Raw genomic sequence first — 16,397 nt, 5'->3', positions numbered from 1 at the left:
AGGCCAGGGCTCATGTCAAAACCAGCCTGAAGTGCAGCTGGTGAGTCAGTTGTCTGATTGTTCAGGGGGGTGTCACTGCATCTTTGCTGAGTAACACCCTGAGCAATACTGTCTGCACTACACCTGGGTTATTATGAAATGTCTCTAATGAGCAGATCAGATCTATCAGACTGACACATCAGGGCTGATTTTTCTCTTATGCTATGAAATTTTTCTCTACATGTTCATAATATGTGCCTTCACCCATAATTGTGGGCTTACTTTAAAGCACAGAGAGTACTTAACTTTTTTCAGGTGCAAAACTAGATTTAGAAATATTTGCCAGTATGTTGGTCTTGGCTGAAACTGCTCTTGAACATGAAAAATCTACTACTTGCGGGTTTCTGTGCCCACCATGAACTTTTAGGGAGAGTTTTCCTTTCCAGCTCAGACATAGTACCAGTAAGTTTCCTCCTCAGTATTGCTGCAATAATCTTGACCATCTGGCAGACAAAAGTTTACCAGTTTGTGTGATTCCACTCAGAGCTAAACAAGTACTGGGAAATGCAAAATGCAGAGATATGTATTTCAGAATGCTCGTTAAGAAGGAATATGCGTATAGCCACTAAATAGTGCAGACTTTTATTATGTGAAGCTAGAATTATAGCAAAATCCCTGTTTGATCAGTTATGTCCACAATTCATTACAAAAATCCTGCAGAACTTTAATTACTTCCTTGTGTGGGTGGTTTTTTTTCTAAATCAAGAGAGAAGGGAAAAGGTACAAAAGTCCTTTTGGGCAAAACCCCCAAACTTACAGAGCAGCTGTCATGCAGAACAGTGTATCTGAAGCGGCTGTTTCCCTCTGCCTTGATCTCCAGGTCATTGGCCCCTTTCAGAATCACAGCTTTCTTCAAGTTCTTCGTCTGGTCATCCATGTAGCCAACACTGTTTTTGCAAAGGTAGGTGATGTTCTGAGAAGCTTCCTTGGACAGGAGGCGCAGGAATGTCATCTGAGTGACAGCTGTATCCCCGTACACAAACTTTGGAGATAAAGAAATAGATCAATTAACAGGACACTGAAATTAGGAGTTGGTGAATTTAGAAACATCTGCCATTATTGTCATCTTTCAGACATGACTAGGAGGAGCCCTATTACATAAAATCTAAGGGTGGTTTCTTTTTTAATTTACTGCCAGTTCAGGACAAAAAAACTTAGACATTCTGTAGCAGGGAGAATTTTGAACATAATTCTCTGCAACTGCACAAGTCAGAGGAAGTTTGGCCTCCACAGATATGCCAAGCTTTGGAATGAATTCTGCCTCACTTCTGAAATAATATGAAATAATGCATCACATATGAAATAATGCATCAGAGCAACCTTGAAGCAGGTAGAAACATCAAGCACAGAAAACTCTTTTACAATGCACCTGATATAATGCAAATTTATTAACTTGCTTTCTGTAGGGTTTGTATTGTATTTAGAAGCAGAACAAAGTTTGACTATATGGGCCTTATAAACAAACAAAGTTTTCATATGGGCCTTATAAACTAATTGATTTGCACACGAGTTTGACAAATGTTTCACAAAGTGTCAGTGTTTCTATAAAAAAAAAGCAATTTTTCTACAAGACAAATTCTAAAATTACTGACTTTTTTTTTTTTTACCTTGTTCATGCAGGTTCCATTTTATTCATGTTTTATGAATCATTGCAACACATAAAACAACAGTCAAGAATGACTAAAAGTTTATACATTTCACTGAAACCAGTGAAGAGAACATCTTATTCATTGGTACTGTCATAATGTATAAAGTGTGGTACCTCTGTTTAGTAATCTTGGACACATTTATTATTTAGAATCCATAAGGAGTGCACTTGACTATTAGATGGCTCTGACAAGTGTTTCAAGAATATTGAAACACTCTTTTTTAGTATTCCTGAAGATAATTTATTCCTCCAAAGAGTAGATGCCTTACAAACCCCTCTGTGTAGCTCTGCAGGCATCTAAACATCAACTGGGATGTGTTGGGTCATGGCAAGACTTCCTGAATTTAGTAATAAATGAAAGCATCTCCAAAAAGCAATCAATATCACATCTGTTCTCAGCTGTTAAAGTTCTGAACTGTTTTCAGTAATCCAGTTGATAGCAAGCATTATTTTTCACACACCAAATACTGAATTTAAAGATAATAACACTCTATGAAATAACATTTGAAGATATTCTCTGTGGTTTTGATAAACTTGGAATAAAAATGGCAAAAACTAGTTAATAAATTATATACTTCACAAAAGGTAAACTTTTTTTATTTGTCAGGATCATTAAACCCAATCTTAGAAGTTACCATAGAGGAAAAACCCAGCAGAAAGGTGAGTGAAATTTTATCTGCCTAGGGACTAATGGATTCATCATGGATCAACCTGATCATATGATAGCAATATACTTTCATTCAAAAACAAATTTATAAAGTAAGTTTTGTAATTTTTAGCAGTATAGAGTTTTCTGAAACTGAAGGGAAGATTAGAATTCAGTTAAAACAGCAGGGATCTGGATTATGTATCAGGGTAGAAGTACAGTTGTTTAAGGACAAAACAGAGATTTAGAAAAAGACTGATAGAGAAGCTGATGTTTTTGTCCAGCAGTGGTCTGCTTTAGCCAATCCTGCATTAGATGCACTTGCATTCAGCTTTTTCCTACTTACTTCCTGTCTTTATTATACAATACTAACAATCAATTGGCTATAAGCCAGTCAATCACCAACTATAATGTTGTGACTGTAGCAGAACCTGCTCAGAGCAGCAGATGACGTTCAAAACCACAAGGCAACAAGCTTCACAAAAGCCAATTCTTAGGAGTGACTGTATTTATTTACCTGTGATCCCCTGTTCATATCAAGGCCATACCAAATAGGCTTTAAGTCAGAGGACTTGCTGGCCCACCACGTTTTGCGGGGCACAGTGGATGGATTGGCAGAAATGCAGGTCTCCCCAGTTTCCATGTTGCAGTACACTTTTATAGCATCTTCAACACATCCTTGGTTAGGATCAATCCAATATTCACCTACAAAGAACATAAAACGTGACTCTGTTATATTACAAAGATGTGGAAACCCAGGGCACCAGGAATATATTTCTGTCTGCTCTGGGGTGTCCTGACCCCCAGGGGAGCACTGACTTTGACCCTCATTCATGGAGAAAGTTTTCTAGGCTTCAAGATAGACTAGAATCAACAAAAGTGTAAAATAGGTTATAAAGAGTAGTGTACGTGTATCACTTGGTGAGAAACTTAGGTTTTGGAATTTTTTGTATGTTGTGGATGGAAGCAAGATGGAGGGCACAGGATGTTGTCCTGGGTTTCTTCTTCATGCTTCTTCTTCCTTCTTCTTCATGGGTTTGGGTGGCATTTTGTAATTAGGCAGAAAAGTTCACATTGCAGGCTCTTTGGGATCAGATATTGGTTAAAAGGGAAAATAATCTAGGCGTCACTTCTTAATTGGATAGCTTAGTATTAAAAGACCTTGTAACAAGAGATTGTTAGCCATTTTGTGCCTTCTAATGAAGAGCTGCCAAACTCACAGTAGTGAGACTGTTTTACTGATAAGAAATAATAAACACTTGAGTCCAAACATGAACTACTGTCTCAATGCCTTCAATCCAGACACAGAAAAACCGACGACTGGAACCCCCACGCAAAGATTTTTGAAACAACTGGGAAGACATAAGCACAATTATGTTGCAGCAGTGCAAAGCAGTGCCCAAGGCCATGCTGGACATGAGGCAGCCTCAGAGGGCCCAGAACAGAGGTGTGAACACTCACCGCTCCTCTTGGAGGGGTGGCACAGCTTCAGGTCATCACAGGTCCGTGCTGGGTGCTTCTTGGAGCCATCGGGGCTGCGCATGGTCTCGATCTGGCTGCTCAGGGACTTCAGCGTGGCGTGGACTCCTGGGTCTGTTTTATTGTGGTCATCAGGGGCTGCTTCATCTTCAGTGAACTCTGGTAGTGGATCGGCCATGGCATCATCGTAGTGTCCCATGATGTCACCAATGGCAGCGGTGAGGTGGCCTGGAGGCCCTGGAGGGCCAGGAGGACCAGGCTCACCTGGTGGGCCCTAAGGTTCAAAACAAAAAGGCAACAGAGGTCCAGTAGAGTAATTATTATGCCAAATGATAGCAAAGTCTGCCACCAAAAAAAAACCCCCAAAACTCTGGGGCCAGTCACTCTAAAGCACAGGGAAAAATTCAGATATAAAGAATTCACCTTTCAAAATCTGCATGTGAGGTATTATTCACTCTGTTCATGTCCTCTTTGACTCCCTTAATGCCTTGCTTGACTTTTTCTTACTTCTGATTTTAAAATTAGTAGCTGGAAAAAGTCTCCAAGGAATGCCCTCATTCTCTTTGTTAAACCTGTCCCTCCTTGTTCAGATCCCTTCCTAATAACTTTATTTCTTAAAATTCCTGCTTTCCATAAGTTGCCTCAGAATCATTTTCCTGGATGGAAAATTTGGCACTAGAAACATATTCATATTTATCCAGTGGAGTGCTGAGCTCTCTGGCCACAGAACTCCGGTCTTTCTGTGGGACAGAATCTACATCATCCTTACTAGGAAGAGCAGGTGTTTTCCTGACTAAGTAAATTCTTCCAAATTGTGGGTTGGGAGGTCCTTCTGTCACCATGAACCAGGACACATGAGAAGATGTCTGTTAATAAGCATATCTCACCCTGCCAGCCCTTCTCTGGCAACACAAAGTCCATAATGCACCTCCAGGTGAATTTTGATGCTCTGCTGCACCAGGTGGTCGATCAGAACTGGCCTTTCCTTTGAGAGTCATTACTTCAGAACTCGGCCCAGCATGAAGGCCAGCTGGGCTCAGTGTTACAGTTTGGGCAGTTTATTTGGAGTGAAGGACCTCCCTAACACATGGCACAGGGGAGGAGGGTGCTGCCAGTCAGGCAGGTGGCTGTGCTCACTCTCTGGGACTGCCGGCTTTGAGCCACTGCTGGCCTGTGCTTGGGCCTGAGGGTTTAGGGCCCAAGTGGCCAAACAGCCGTGTTGGACCACAGATCCTGCAGGATCCAGTAAGCCACCTGCAGAACTACATCCAGGTCAGCCTAAGGAGAGCACAGGTGGATGAGGCTGGGGTCATCCCAGCTTCAGAAGATGAAAATGAGTAAGAAATTAACCCTTTCCATACAGTTATCCAGGATGTTTGTTGGAGAAACTACCACATTTTATCATTTGTCTTGAGCTCATAGATGTTCAAGAAAATAATGTGATGGACTATAAAAAAGAATCTGATTATTTGAAGATAACCTTTTCCCCCATATTACCATCAATTTACCTCAGGTCCAGCTTCTCCCACAGTCCCTCTAACACCAGGAGGCCCAATTGGCCCGAGTGGACCAGGACTTCCATCTTTTCCAGAAGGACCAACTGGACCTGGAGGACCCTAGAAAATATAGGAGACAGATGGAATGTCTTTTAGCATTTAATAACAAAGTTTTACAAAACAGCCCATTATAAGAAATATCTTGTCAGGAAGCAATCTGATTACTTGTGCCTATTACCAAACTTTTTAAAATCACCTCTTTTCTTCTTCTGTAAAAGTAAGAATGCAGTTTAAAAGCTGCTCTTCTCAACTGAATCATCTCAGATAATATAACTTGTCTCACTGTCTATCTTCTTCCTTAACCATTTAGTTGGGATCAGTTCCAGATTCCAGATGCTGTACAGACTGCAGTAGCTTCTGTACACCCTCAGACACAGGCTCAGAGGTAGATGTAGATACCTCCCTTGGATGTTCCCAAGGGACAGTATTTCTCCTTTGTTTTTGGGTTAATGACACACATGGGGGATGAGTGGCAGAGCTGCCACATGCATGGCTTTGTATCAGCTGCAGCAAAAGTGTTTGTAAAAAGAGACTGCAACCCTGTAGTCATTCTGAGCCAACATTTTTATCTACAAAAAAACTGCACTCATGACAAAGCTTTATTATATTAAACAAGGTGATGTCTCAGCAAAAGATATTAGGGTAATGACCACATGATATCAAGGTCAATAAAAGTCATTGAAATACAAGTGATGCAGAAATAGACATCTGAGTAAGAAAAAAAATCATAAACCCCAAACAAGAAAAACCTTAAAAGTTATACTCACCCGTGGACCAAATGGGCCTGGAATGCCAGGGCTGCCCTGTTCACCAATTGGACCCTAAACAGAAGAAATTATCATATCATTGTGCTATTTACAGCATATTGCTTTAGTTTTAAGGTATTAGTGTGTGATACACACAATTTGGTATGAACAGGATTAAAAAGTACATAAATAATGGGTGGTACCTTTATCTAATCCCTTAGTAACTAATAAAATTTACTGGTGCTTGGCTGTAAAGCTGTTTCTCTAGAAAAGCCCTGGTTTCAAGGTATTTAGAACCAGAGTGGCTTACAAAAGAGTAAATGATAGCACTGTCACCAAGTGAAAAGGTAATTTGGGTGTCAGACTTTTTGTTGCTGCTGTTCCTGTGCATTGAAACTTCCAACGTTTTCACAGCACCAGTGAACAAATGTTAAATTTAAAAAAAAAAATACACCCAAACAAAAAAACAAAAAAGTTTTCCATGATATTTCCATTCAATTGACAAGAAAATCACAAAGTTCTTGAAAATATTAGCAGAAGATGCTCTCACAGTCCTTTTGGGATGGATTTTGCACTGGATTTGTTGACTCTAATGAATTCAAAAACTGCCAAAAAGCATTTTTCACTCTAAACTGCTTATCTCAAACTACCAGCTTTTGTGACCATCTTGTGCTGACAGGTCATTAGCTGTAAGGGATTTGCCTTGCAAAGAGAACAAGAATAGAACACACATCTTGCAACAACAGGTTTACCTCATCAGACAAAAGTATTTTAAAATTGCATTAAAAATATTAGCAAGTACAGACACCAGGCCACTCAAACATCTTGTGGGGAAAAAATAACTAATTTGCTTTTTTTCCACTTTAAATAACTATGTTCCTGATATACCATTTAAGTACCAAGCAAATAAAATTATAGTAAAAGCAGAACAACTTACAGGAGGGCCAGGAAGGCCTTGAAGTCCAGTGAAACCCCTGTGTCCCTTCTGGCCCCTATCACCTCGATCTCCATTGTCACCTTTGTCACCACGAGGTCCTTGGGGACCCTGTAAATATCAATGACGAAATGTAAAATTCTGAACTGGGAAAAAAACTCCAACCTCAAAACTCCCTCATTTAATTTTAGACACTGCACTCAGAGCTCCTTCCCTTTTAAAGCCAGAAAGATTATGATGTTGAGGCAGCTCCAAGAAACTTAATTTTTTACCAAAGAATAAGTAAATAATTACAGAAAACTGTGCTGTGCTTAAATACAGATGCAGCAAATTTACTTTACTTAGCTACATAATACAGTAAAAAACCCATGGAACTGTACTAATGACAAATAATTTAGAAAACCATTTTTTTTAATATTAATGTATTTCTTACTGTATATGGCAGATGATTTTTTTTAATGAGATTGAAATATTAAGGATCTCTCACAGACTCATTATGATAAAGCCTATTTTCAGTATGAAATCCTCCAGGCTGCATCTTTACTTCTCACAACTTCTTTCACCTTCATTAGGATTAAAGTACAATGGAAGTTACATTCCCTAACTACAGACAACAACATCCTGGCAGCACAAACACCTTGTTCCCATTACTGTCACAATTTCATTGTTAGTTTTGATAATTGCAGACTTCTTACACTAATTCAAGTATCATTGCAAAACGTGGCTGCTGTTTTCAATTCCATATTTCTCAGCCCAAATTACATGCTAAATTTCTCAATGCCAGATTCCAAATAGTTTATCTATGGCATCATTATCACTAACTACTCAATAAACTTTACTGTCTCTCAAATGACATCTGCTTAGGGACAGGATAACATTGTTTTGAATTTCCCAAGTTTGCAATTAATTTTCTGTTCCAGGCTTGGATTGTAAAAGACTTATGTAACATAAAAAAAGAGGAGTTTTGTTTATTTTCCTTTTCAGACTGAAGCTGGAAGATCATGAGTTGAATTTAGGCCTTTTAATGGGAACAGGTGATTTTGTTGTATTTCTGCCATTTTTATCTAAAAACATCCCTTTTTGCTAAGTATTCATTTCCCTACCCCTTATTTAGACCAGACTCCAGCCATTTGCCAGCTCAGGTCCTACCATTATCCAGACAGCAATATGCTCCAAATAAAGAGGCTTCCAAAGCACTACTGGAGTATCCAAATACAAATATCCAAATCTGTGCAGCTTTGCAGCTCAGAACTACCTGCACCCACTTGCAGCCAGAACACAAGGTGAAGCCTTGCTTGGCATTCTCATTTGGGCTGAATTCCTCACACACTTTCCTCAGTGGTATCTTAGACAAAACCACAGTGACCATGGGCAACTTACAGGCAAACCTCTCTTTCCTGCACGGCCTGGGGGACCCATGGGACCTCGAGAACCCTACAAAGATTGCATACGGAAAAAATGTGAGGCAATGCATGAACACCATACACAATATAAGTTTTTGATAAACTAAGTATTTTTTTAAAAAGCATCACTTACAGTTTCACCTCTTTGACCTGCATCTCCTGGAGGGCCAACAGGACCAGGAGTTCCTGGACCTCCTGGAGAACCTGGTAAGCCTGCAGGGCCAGGTTCACCACGATCACCCTGCAAAGCAGAATTTCAACTGTTTATCTGAAGAGGATTGGTCTAGACCAATGTAACAAAACTGTAGCACTGCCAGTCTATTTTTGAGCAATTGCAACCTACAAAGATATTCCTGCTGCAAGAACTCAAGTCTGAGTTTGTGGCAGCAGATGTTCTTAGCCTCTTAGCCAGGCATCCTCAGCTTTGAGAAGTACTATATTCAAAGCTGGGATACACTTTCAGAACAAGCTCTCCATCCAGGTTAACTGAATGAAAAGAAAATCTACAATAAGTCAAGAATAAAATGGGGATTTGCAGAAGAAAATTAAGAAAAGCATATATTCTTACACGTTCTCCAACAGCTCCATCTCGTCCAGGAGTACCATCATTACCAGCAGGTCCCTGGAGTTACAGAATAAAAATAGAGCTATTGATTAACTCTGTAATCCTGCATTTCTAGAAGAATTATAAAGCTGTTCTCCACCTCTGACTTCAAGTCAAGGAGAATGACCATGTTTTTTTTTGCATGCTACAATGCTGTAATACTTACTTCTGGACCAGCTTCACCTACAGGCCCAGTGGCACCTGACTGGCCAATAGGTCCTGGGGGACCTTTGTCACCAGGTGGCCCTGTGGGACCTTGCTTTCCTGGAGTCCCCTAAAAAAAGATGACAAATATCATATAAAAATTTTAATCACAAAACAAAGAAAGCACTAAAAACCTGCTGCCTGCCAAACTACTACTGTCAGACTGAAATATCATCTACATTTGTGAATGAAAAAACCCCTGATATTTAAAGAAAATGTTCTTACATAACTTGAATATGTATTTAATATACTTTGTATTTTTAAGAAGTTACTGATAAATCAGTAAGTCTGATGTCATTATCTGCAATAGGTATGGTGGTTTAGATTTCAGAAAAATATAATGAAGTTTGAAATAATTAACATGACTTTTCTGTCTCAACACCAAGAAACCTTGTTAGCCTAGAAAAATTTCTGGCCAACTTTAGCTATAAAGTGACTTCATGGATCCAGTGGTAATGACAGATCCTTCATATCAATCCTTTTACTAATGGATTTAATACTTTTTAATTGCTTGATGTACTGGATCATGAGGCTATCCAACAAATATCTATAAATCCTACATGAATGCAAAAATGCAAAGAGAGCTCAAGTGGCAATTAGGAAGGCTGTAGTTCACAATTTATGAAACAGTGCTTGCAGAGTTTTTACTCACATTCAAGAAACCTTTGGGTAGATAAATGAGTGTGAGGTTGTTTTTTTCAGGGATCAAGTATTAAGTCAAATAGGAGCATGGAAAGAGTCATAAAGTTCTGGAATGGCCTTCCCGGGGAGGTGGTGGAATCATCATCCCTGGATGTGTTTAAAAAAGACTGGATGTGACACTCAGTGCCATGGTTTAGTCGAGGTATTAGGGCATGGGTTGGACTCAATGATCTTTAAGGTGTCTTACAACCTAGTCGTTCTGTAAATTTTAGACAAAAGCCTTAATGCTATTATTCACTTACTCTTAATTCAGGTTCAGACTTTCCATTATGGCAGAAACAAAAAGGAAGTAAACCTCATGCATTTACAAAATATTAAGTTCTTTACTATCTTTCTCTATTCACTCCTGCAACTGGAGTTTTCCAACTTTCTCCTCATGCTAAGGAGCACTACACTGCAAATCCCACACAGAAATTCCCAGGCCGGTGGCACATGGCCTGGTGGTCACTTACTGCAGGCCCTGGCAGCCCAGGCATGCCTCTCTCCCCTCGCTGTCCTGGCATTCCAACAATTCCTCTCTGACCAGTAGTTCCTGCTGGGCCAGGGGGGCCATCTGGGCCCTGAAATCCACAGAGGAGAAAGCAATGTCACTGTTATGTCAGCAGTAACAAACAAAGAGAGTGAGCCTGGAGCTGGTGGAGGGACAATCAAGGGACGTACCGGCTGCCCATCATCCCCCGGGTCACCCTTGTCCCCAGGGCCACCAGGAGGCCCAGTTGGCCCTCGATCTCCCACACGGCCATGAGAACCAGGATCACCACGAAGACCTGGGGGACCTTCTTTTCCTGGTTCACCAATAGGCCCAGCAGGCCCTGGGGCTCCCTAAAAAAATGAAAACACCTCATTACATTGTACCCTTTTCTGACCAGGACAATAAAATTCTAAGGACTGTGTTTCAATTAACTATAAATGCATGCTCTGAGGCTAACATATGTGAATGAGCTAAAAGCTATCATCTCTTTTATGATCAAATAAATGAAATTAAATAAATGTCAAACAATGTCCAAGTTCCATCCATCTCCTCCCCCCAGTTTTCAATTCCAAACTCACTCATTTAAAAGACACTTTTTTTTATTTCTCTCTTTTTTGGGTTTTTTCTTTCACCTCATGTATATAACCACTGCTAGAAAACTCACCCTTGCCCATTCTTTCTAACACCACCAAGCTAAAGTTCATATCCAAACTTTTCATTTCCATGGTACAAATTAGTGTTTCAACAGACCTTTGTTCATTTCTCAAATACTTGTAAAATACTCCACGTGTGTATTAAGTTTTCCATAAACTTCACATTTGATAACCTTACAATGACTGCAAGTTGTTTTTTTCATCATAACATTAACAGGCATATGAAGCATGACACAGTTCTCTGTGTGGAGGTCAAGTCTCAACTTGATCAACAGCTAGTATTTTTTTATAGTGCTGAAAATGTTTAAACAGATTTTGTGTTTGAGGGTTTGAGTTTATTTTAATGGAACTTATAACCAACTCCACCAATGAGAGAACCCAGCAGAGGCTCTTTCTTTTCCAAAAACTGTTGTAATTTCAATCACCACTAAAAGGACAAAAAGTAAAATATAGAGGAAAATATAAATTGGAATTTTTTTATTCCTCCAAGCAATCAAGTCGTTGAAGCAATTTGAGCAGCAATTTGAAAGATTAATTAACCCAATGGAAAGGTTTGGACCAGTATCAGGAATTGGACCAAGCTGAAGACTAATGAGCTTTATTTAATGACGCAAACAATCAGTCACAGAAGTGAGTGCTGATAAACTGTTCTCTTCAATAGCATCAGGCCATAAACACTGGTTCACCTTTCTTTCTTTATTTAACCTTCAGATTCTTGGTGACCATTTTATAAAACATACCCACTAGGAAAATGATAACCAACTTACAGTAGGTCCTGGGGGCCCCACTCTTCCAGCAGATCCCGGAAATCCAGTAGCACCCTAAAAAAAGCTCCTTTTTAATGCCATCTTTATCAAAAGAAACACAGCACTAGTTACCTCAAATGTTCTTGGCTGAATTAGTGGGCAAATTATATTTACATACTGAAAAAACAAGCTGAGATAAGGAATAATACACACATTACATAAAACTTCTGTATTAGATTATCTGCAGTCAGGTCTCCACACATAATATCTACTTACAGGTGGACCCTGAGTTCCTCTACCACCTTTCAGACCAGGAACACCTGGAGGGCCCTAAAAGGAAAGGAGAAAGAGAGGGATGATAGTGAGCACCCAGAACTTTTTTAAATTACCAAGATCAGCCTATGTCACTGGTTCTGAGAGGATTTTATTTGTACTTACTGGGGGACCATGAGACCCAGAAAGACCCTGTGGTCCTGGAGATCCAGCATCTCCTTTCTGTCCAGGTTCTCCAGGTTCACCTTTCACACCAGGCTGACCATCAGGGCCCTATAAGAAAAATTATTTAGAAGAAACATCAGGGCAGGCAACACCAAATCTTTCCTAACAAAATAATTCTGTAGAGAACTTTTAAAAGGGTAAAAATGAAAATACCAGGGGTAAAAATCAGTCCAGGAAACACTGTATTTGTTTAATGATTCAGCACGGTCATTAGAAGACCACACATGACATTTTCTAAACATTCTCTGAAGCCAGTATTTCCATTTTAAATATTTTACTTATCTAGCTCACAATTTTCTTCTCTTTAGATTTTCTATTTTCCTCAGCTGCTACAAAACAAACATTGCCTTTTCTAGGCTTTTTTTCCCATCAAGGGAAGCAGGTGCAAGACCGTGAAAGGGATCCTGAAACAGGATATTTAGGCTGTGGGAAAGCTGAGGGTATTCCAGTCCATCTGGTCCATCACCTCATTCCAGCCTTCACTACTCATGGCACAAATCTTTGCTACCTTCAGTAGACACATTTTAACTTCCCCCATTTTAATCTCAGAGGAGCAACATAACATACTAATGAAAATATGAGATCTGGTGAACAATTACATAATCTTAACAAGAAAACCACTTTTCAACTGTCCAGGATGCTTATTGGCTCTTTCCTTCACTTGATATACTGATGAGAGAAAGAAACAGCTCTTTTTGCAGCAAAAATGTGATTCCCAATCCAGAACACCACAATATTATTCATAATGAAGGAAATGAAGTGTGTCAGAGCATGAGGAAAGGAAACTCGTTAGTGTTCCAAAACACATACCGGGGGACCAGCAAAACCAACAGCACCAGTTGGGCCATTTTCTCCTCGGGAACCCTGGGCAGAAAAATTGAAATAACTGTATTTAAAAAATATCATTCTATAGATATTATCAGTTCCAGCTCAATATATCAGAAAGGATGTTAACTCTTTACTGTTGTAAGTGTCACTATACTTTTGCTCTATTAATCAGAATCAAATGATCTTGTAATCATAAAATAAAGGATGTTAGCTACGATGTTAAAAGCAGCTATGTGTTCAAGACTATATTAAGCTTTCAGAATTCACAGATGGAAAGCACAGGTGAGTATTAAAACAGCATTAGGAGAAATTCTGGTCACAACCCACCCCTTCCAGGGAGGGCTAAAGAGCACACACTTCATTCAACCTACCACTCCAATCACAGTGGGGAAAAAACACAGTAGTTCAAAGATGTACTCTTCTATAAGGTCACAACAGGCTTTGACTGAGCTTTCCACTCAACATTTGCTTGGAAAAGAAGTAGCTGGAGGTTGCCAACTCCAGCACTCCCTAAAAGGGTGGAAGCTGCTCCAAGTTATACTGGAAATAAGAGTGTTCTGATTTATGACAGGGACATAATCAATTTCAAGCAGTATGAAGGATCTAGAAGGGCTGAGCCTCTAATTCCCTAATTGAAGTCAACCCTTAAAATACTTCAAATCACTAATAGATGGAAGATGACAAGAGTTACATAACTGGATGAACTAAGCATTACCTCTGCGCTTTGCCCGTTAAATATTTGTTTATGTGCAGTGGTATCTGCTAGGGGCAAGCTTTTAAAAGCATTGACACAATTACAAGTGGTGGCATCGTTTCAGGAGTGAGGTAAGTGAGGGTGACTCTCTAAAGTTTGCCCTAAAACAAGTGTAAGTCACAGGAAGAAAATCTGGTAATACTTTTGCAAGTGCACAGCAACAAGTCAGTACTTCACTCTTGGCTACAGAGAAAGGGAAAGAAAAAGGAGAAAATTTATCAGCAAATAAAAAAAATGCTTGGAGTTTGGATCAGCATTAGGTATTATTAACTTATACCAGACAAAAGAAAAAAAAAAAAAAGCATGTTTACTCACAGGGTTTCCACGAGAACCAGGAGGACCAACTAGCCCTCGAGGACCTGGTTCACCCTTAAAATAAAATGAAATAATTTTATTTCCCAAGTAACTAACTTGTTTGGTCATTAAAATACTAATAAAGTCTGATAATATTTAGAAACTTCAGTAGGGAAAGGAATAAACATCTGTTTACCTTCTCACCAGTGGGACCTGCTGGACCCATTGGGCCTATTGGACCAGGGAGACCCTTTTGAACAAATTAAGATAAAAGGAAGTTAGAAAAGTGATGCTTCAAAAATAAAGTTTATAACTTCTCATATGTTACCTTTTTCCCTTTATCCTTTTTTATTCCTATTATATTTCGCTTTTTCCTCATATATTACCTATTTACCCTTTCTGTTCCTTTGAATTCTTTACTTTGTCTCTGGAAACTTATTTTATCATCTTTATCTAAAATTGACTTGCATTTCCTCTCCCAATAACCAAACTCCCCACAAAAGATCTGCTTTCCTTCATTCTCTCTTTCTTCTCTAAGTTCATCATCTGGTCTATGCAGTATCATGAATAAGGCCAATGATATAAAAAACCAAAAGCCGCAGCTTTATTTTACTCTCACAAAAAGGAATCAAGTAATTTTTCCCCACTTGCACAGAGCTCTCTTTCTTTTATACTTTTAAAATTATTTTTTAAGTATCCATCATTTTTTCTGCAGATTCATTTAGATTTCACAAACTACTCAAAAATGTCCCTTATCTCTTCATAAGGCAGGCAAATAGGTTGCAAACTCTCTATCCAAACCCACCAACTCCACATAATGATCCTTTAGCCCACCATTACTTCACCTGTTCATTAACTCCCATAAGCTCTAAACATCCCTTACAATGAATAAGTACAGCTCTGTATCTTTGGTTAATGTTTGATTTAGATAACCAATTCCAGCTCACAGATAATAACTTTATTAGAGCTTCTATATAGTAGGGTTTTTCAAAAAAATGTTTCCTCTTTAACAATAAATGTAGTCTAGGACAGGATCCTTGTATTTTCACTGTACCTCAGATTTCCAAATGCTTAGCAGTGAGTACTCCAACTGGTTTGTAAAACCCAAGAATTTCAGATATATTCTCAATTCATGTAAAAAGTAACTCAAATAACATCTGGGAAGGAAAAATGGTCAGTGCATACAAAGAAAACCCAGTGCAATTGAGATTGTTGGACAGTTGGTCTGTGCAGCAGAGTATGTGCAATGTGTCTTGAACACATCTTGAGCAGACCAAAGATTTTATTAATGCAATGGAGATTCAAAACTTTCTAGAAGCACCAGCAACTTACTGCTTATGTGAAGCTTAGTACATTTACAGGAATTTTCACCTGTGAAATTTAGGACAGATTGTGGGCAACTCAATGGAGACAAGGAGGAGGAGTCTTAGTCCAAGACTGAGAGCTGGAAGGTTTGCTTTTTGCCTATTCATCTCTGCCTGTTCATTTGTTCATATTTTTTACCATAGTCAACTCAGACGAATCCCACATCAACTGTGAATCCTTTCCACTGAGCTCTTAACCTGCATTACTGATGATACCAAACAGGGGCTTGGAATACAGACACCCCAAAACTTTTTGCACGGCAGTCTTGAAAAACTTGAACATTTGGAGGGTGAGGCAATGACTGTAAAAGCATTACATACCATGATAACACTGCATAGTGTTTAACTCCACAAGCTGAGTGCCCTAGCACAGTAAACAAACTGTGTGTGAACAGTAGGTCTAAAGAGAAGGACAGATTTACTTACTCTTGCCCCATCGTTGCCAGCTGTACCTTCAGCACCTTTCTCACCTACGCCACCCTATGGAAAACACCCAGAAAGTCCCAGTTATGGCACTGAATGCTGAGCAGGTCATACCTTGGAATAACTGCAGAGTTAAGGGACAGGTCATGCTACTCAGGAGGACAGCAATAAACACACTTACTCTATCACCCTTAGGGCCAGGTGTGCCAGCAATCCCTCTCTCTCCAGGCATGCCCTGAAGGCCTGGTGGTCCTGGATCTCCAGGTGTCCCACTAGGGCCTGGGCTTCCCTGGAACAAAAAACAAGTTGTTGCCTATTCATCTGGGAAGCATCTTTGTCTCCAGGCTGCAGAACATGTTGTGCCTGTGTTGAAGTCTCTGGGGTACAGTTTTAAGTAATAATTT

At 39.5% G+C, this 16,397-nt stretch overlaps 1 protein-coding gene across 2 annotated transcripts in view; it reads right to left on the bottom strand.

The window, feature by feature from the left end:
- COL5A2 (collagen type V alpha 2 chain) overlaps positions 1 to 16,397 on the bottom strand; it is a 98,048-nt gene that overhangs the window by 1,664 nt on the left and 79,987 nt on the right. For both annotated transcript variants that reach the window (XM_041403455.1, XM_041403456.1), the window contains exons 34-53: positions 16,175 to 16,282; positions 15,997 to 16,050; positions 14,403 to 14,456; positions 14,228 to 14,281; positions 13,141 to 13,194; positions 12,271 to 12,378; positions 12,109 to 12,162; positions 11,854 to 11,907; positions 10,622 to 10,783; positions 10,414 to 10,521; positions 9,222 to 9,329; positions 9,020 to 9,073; positions 8,585 to 8,692; positions 8,429 to 8,482; positions 7,052 to 7,159; positions 6,136 to 6,189; positions 5,321 to 5,428; positions 3,795 to 4,086; positions 2,851 to 3,038; positions 797 to 1,021 (exon numbers count right to left, since the gene is read on the bottom strand). In XM_041403455.1, the coding sequence (XP_041259389.1) occupies positions 797 to 1,021; positions 2,851 to 3,038; positions 3,795 to 4,086; positions 5,321 to 5,428; positions 6,136 to 6,189; positions 7,052 to 7,159; positions 8,429 to 8,482; positions 8,585 to 8,692; positions 9,020 to 9,073; positions 9,222 to 9,329; positions 10,414 to 10,521; positions 10,622 to 10,783; positions 11,854 to 11,907; positions 12,109 to 12,162; positions 12,271 to 12,378; positions 13,141 to 13,194; positions 14,228 to 14,281; positions 14,403 to 14,456; positions 15,997 to 16,050; positions 16,175 to 16,282 (2,109 nt within the window). The remainder of the gene's footprint in view (positions 1 to 796; positions 1,022 to 2,850; positions 3,039 to 3,794; positions 4,087 to 5,320; positions 5,429 to 6,135; positions 6,190 to 7,051; positions 7,160 to 8,428; positions 8,483 to 8,584; positions 8,693 to 9,019; positions 9,074 to 9,221; positions 9,330 to 10,413; positions 10,522 to 10,621; positions 10,784 to 11,853; positions 11,908 to 12,108; positions 12,163 to 12,270; positions 12,379 to 13,140; positions 13,195 to 14,227; positions 14,282 to 14,402; positions 14,457 to 15,996; positions 16,051 to 16,174; positions 16,283 to 16,397) is intronic.

This window comes from Onychostruthus taczanowskii, unplaced genomic scaffold, assembly GCF_017590055.1.
Source record: "Onychostruthus taczanowskii isolate IOZ18803 unplaced genomic scaffold, ASM1759005v1 scaffold20, whole genome shotgun sequence".
Classification (NCBI taxonomy): Eukaryota; Metazoa; Chordata; class Aves; order Passeriformes; family Passeridae; genus Onychostruthus; species Onychostruthus taczanowskii.
The sequence above is the reverse complement of the archived record's forward strand: the minus strand, read 5'-3'. Positions and strand labels throughout refer to the sequence as shown.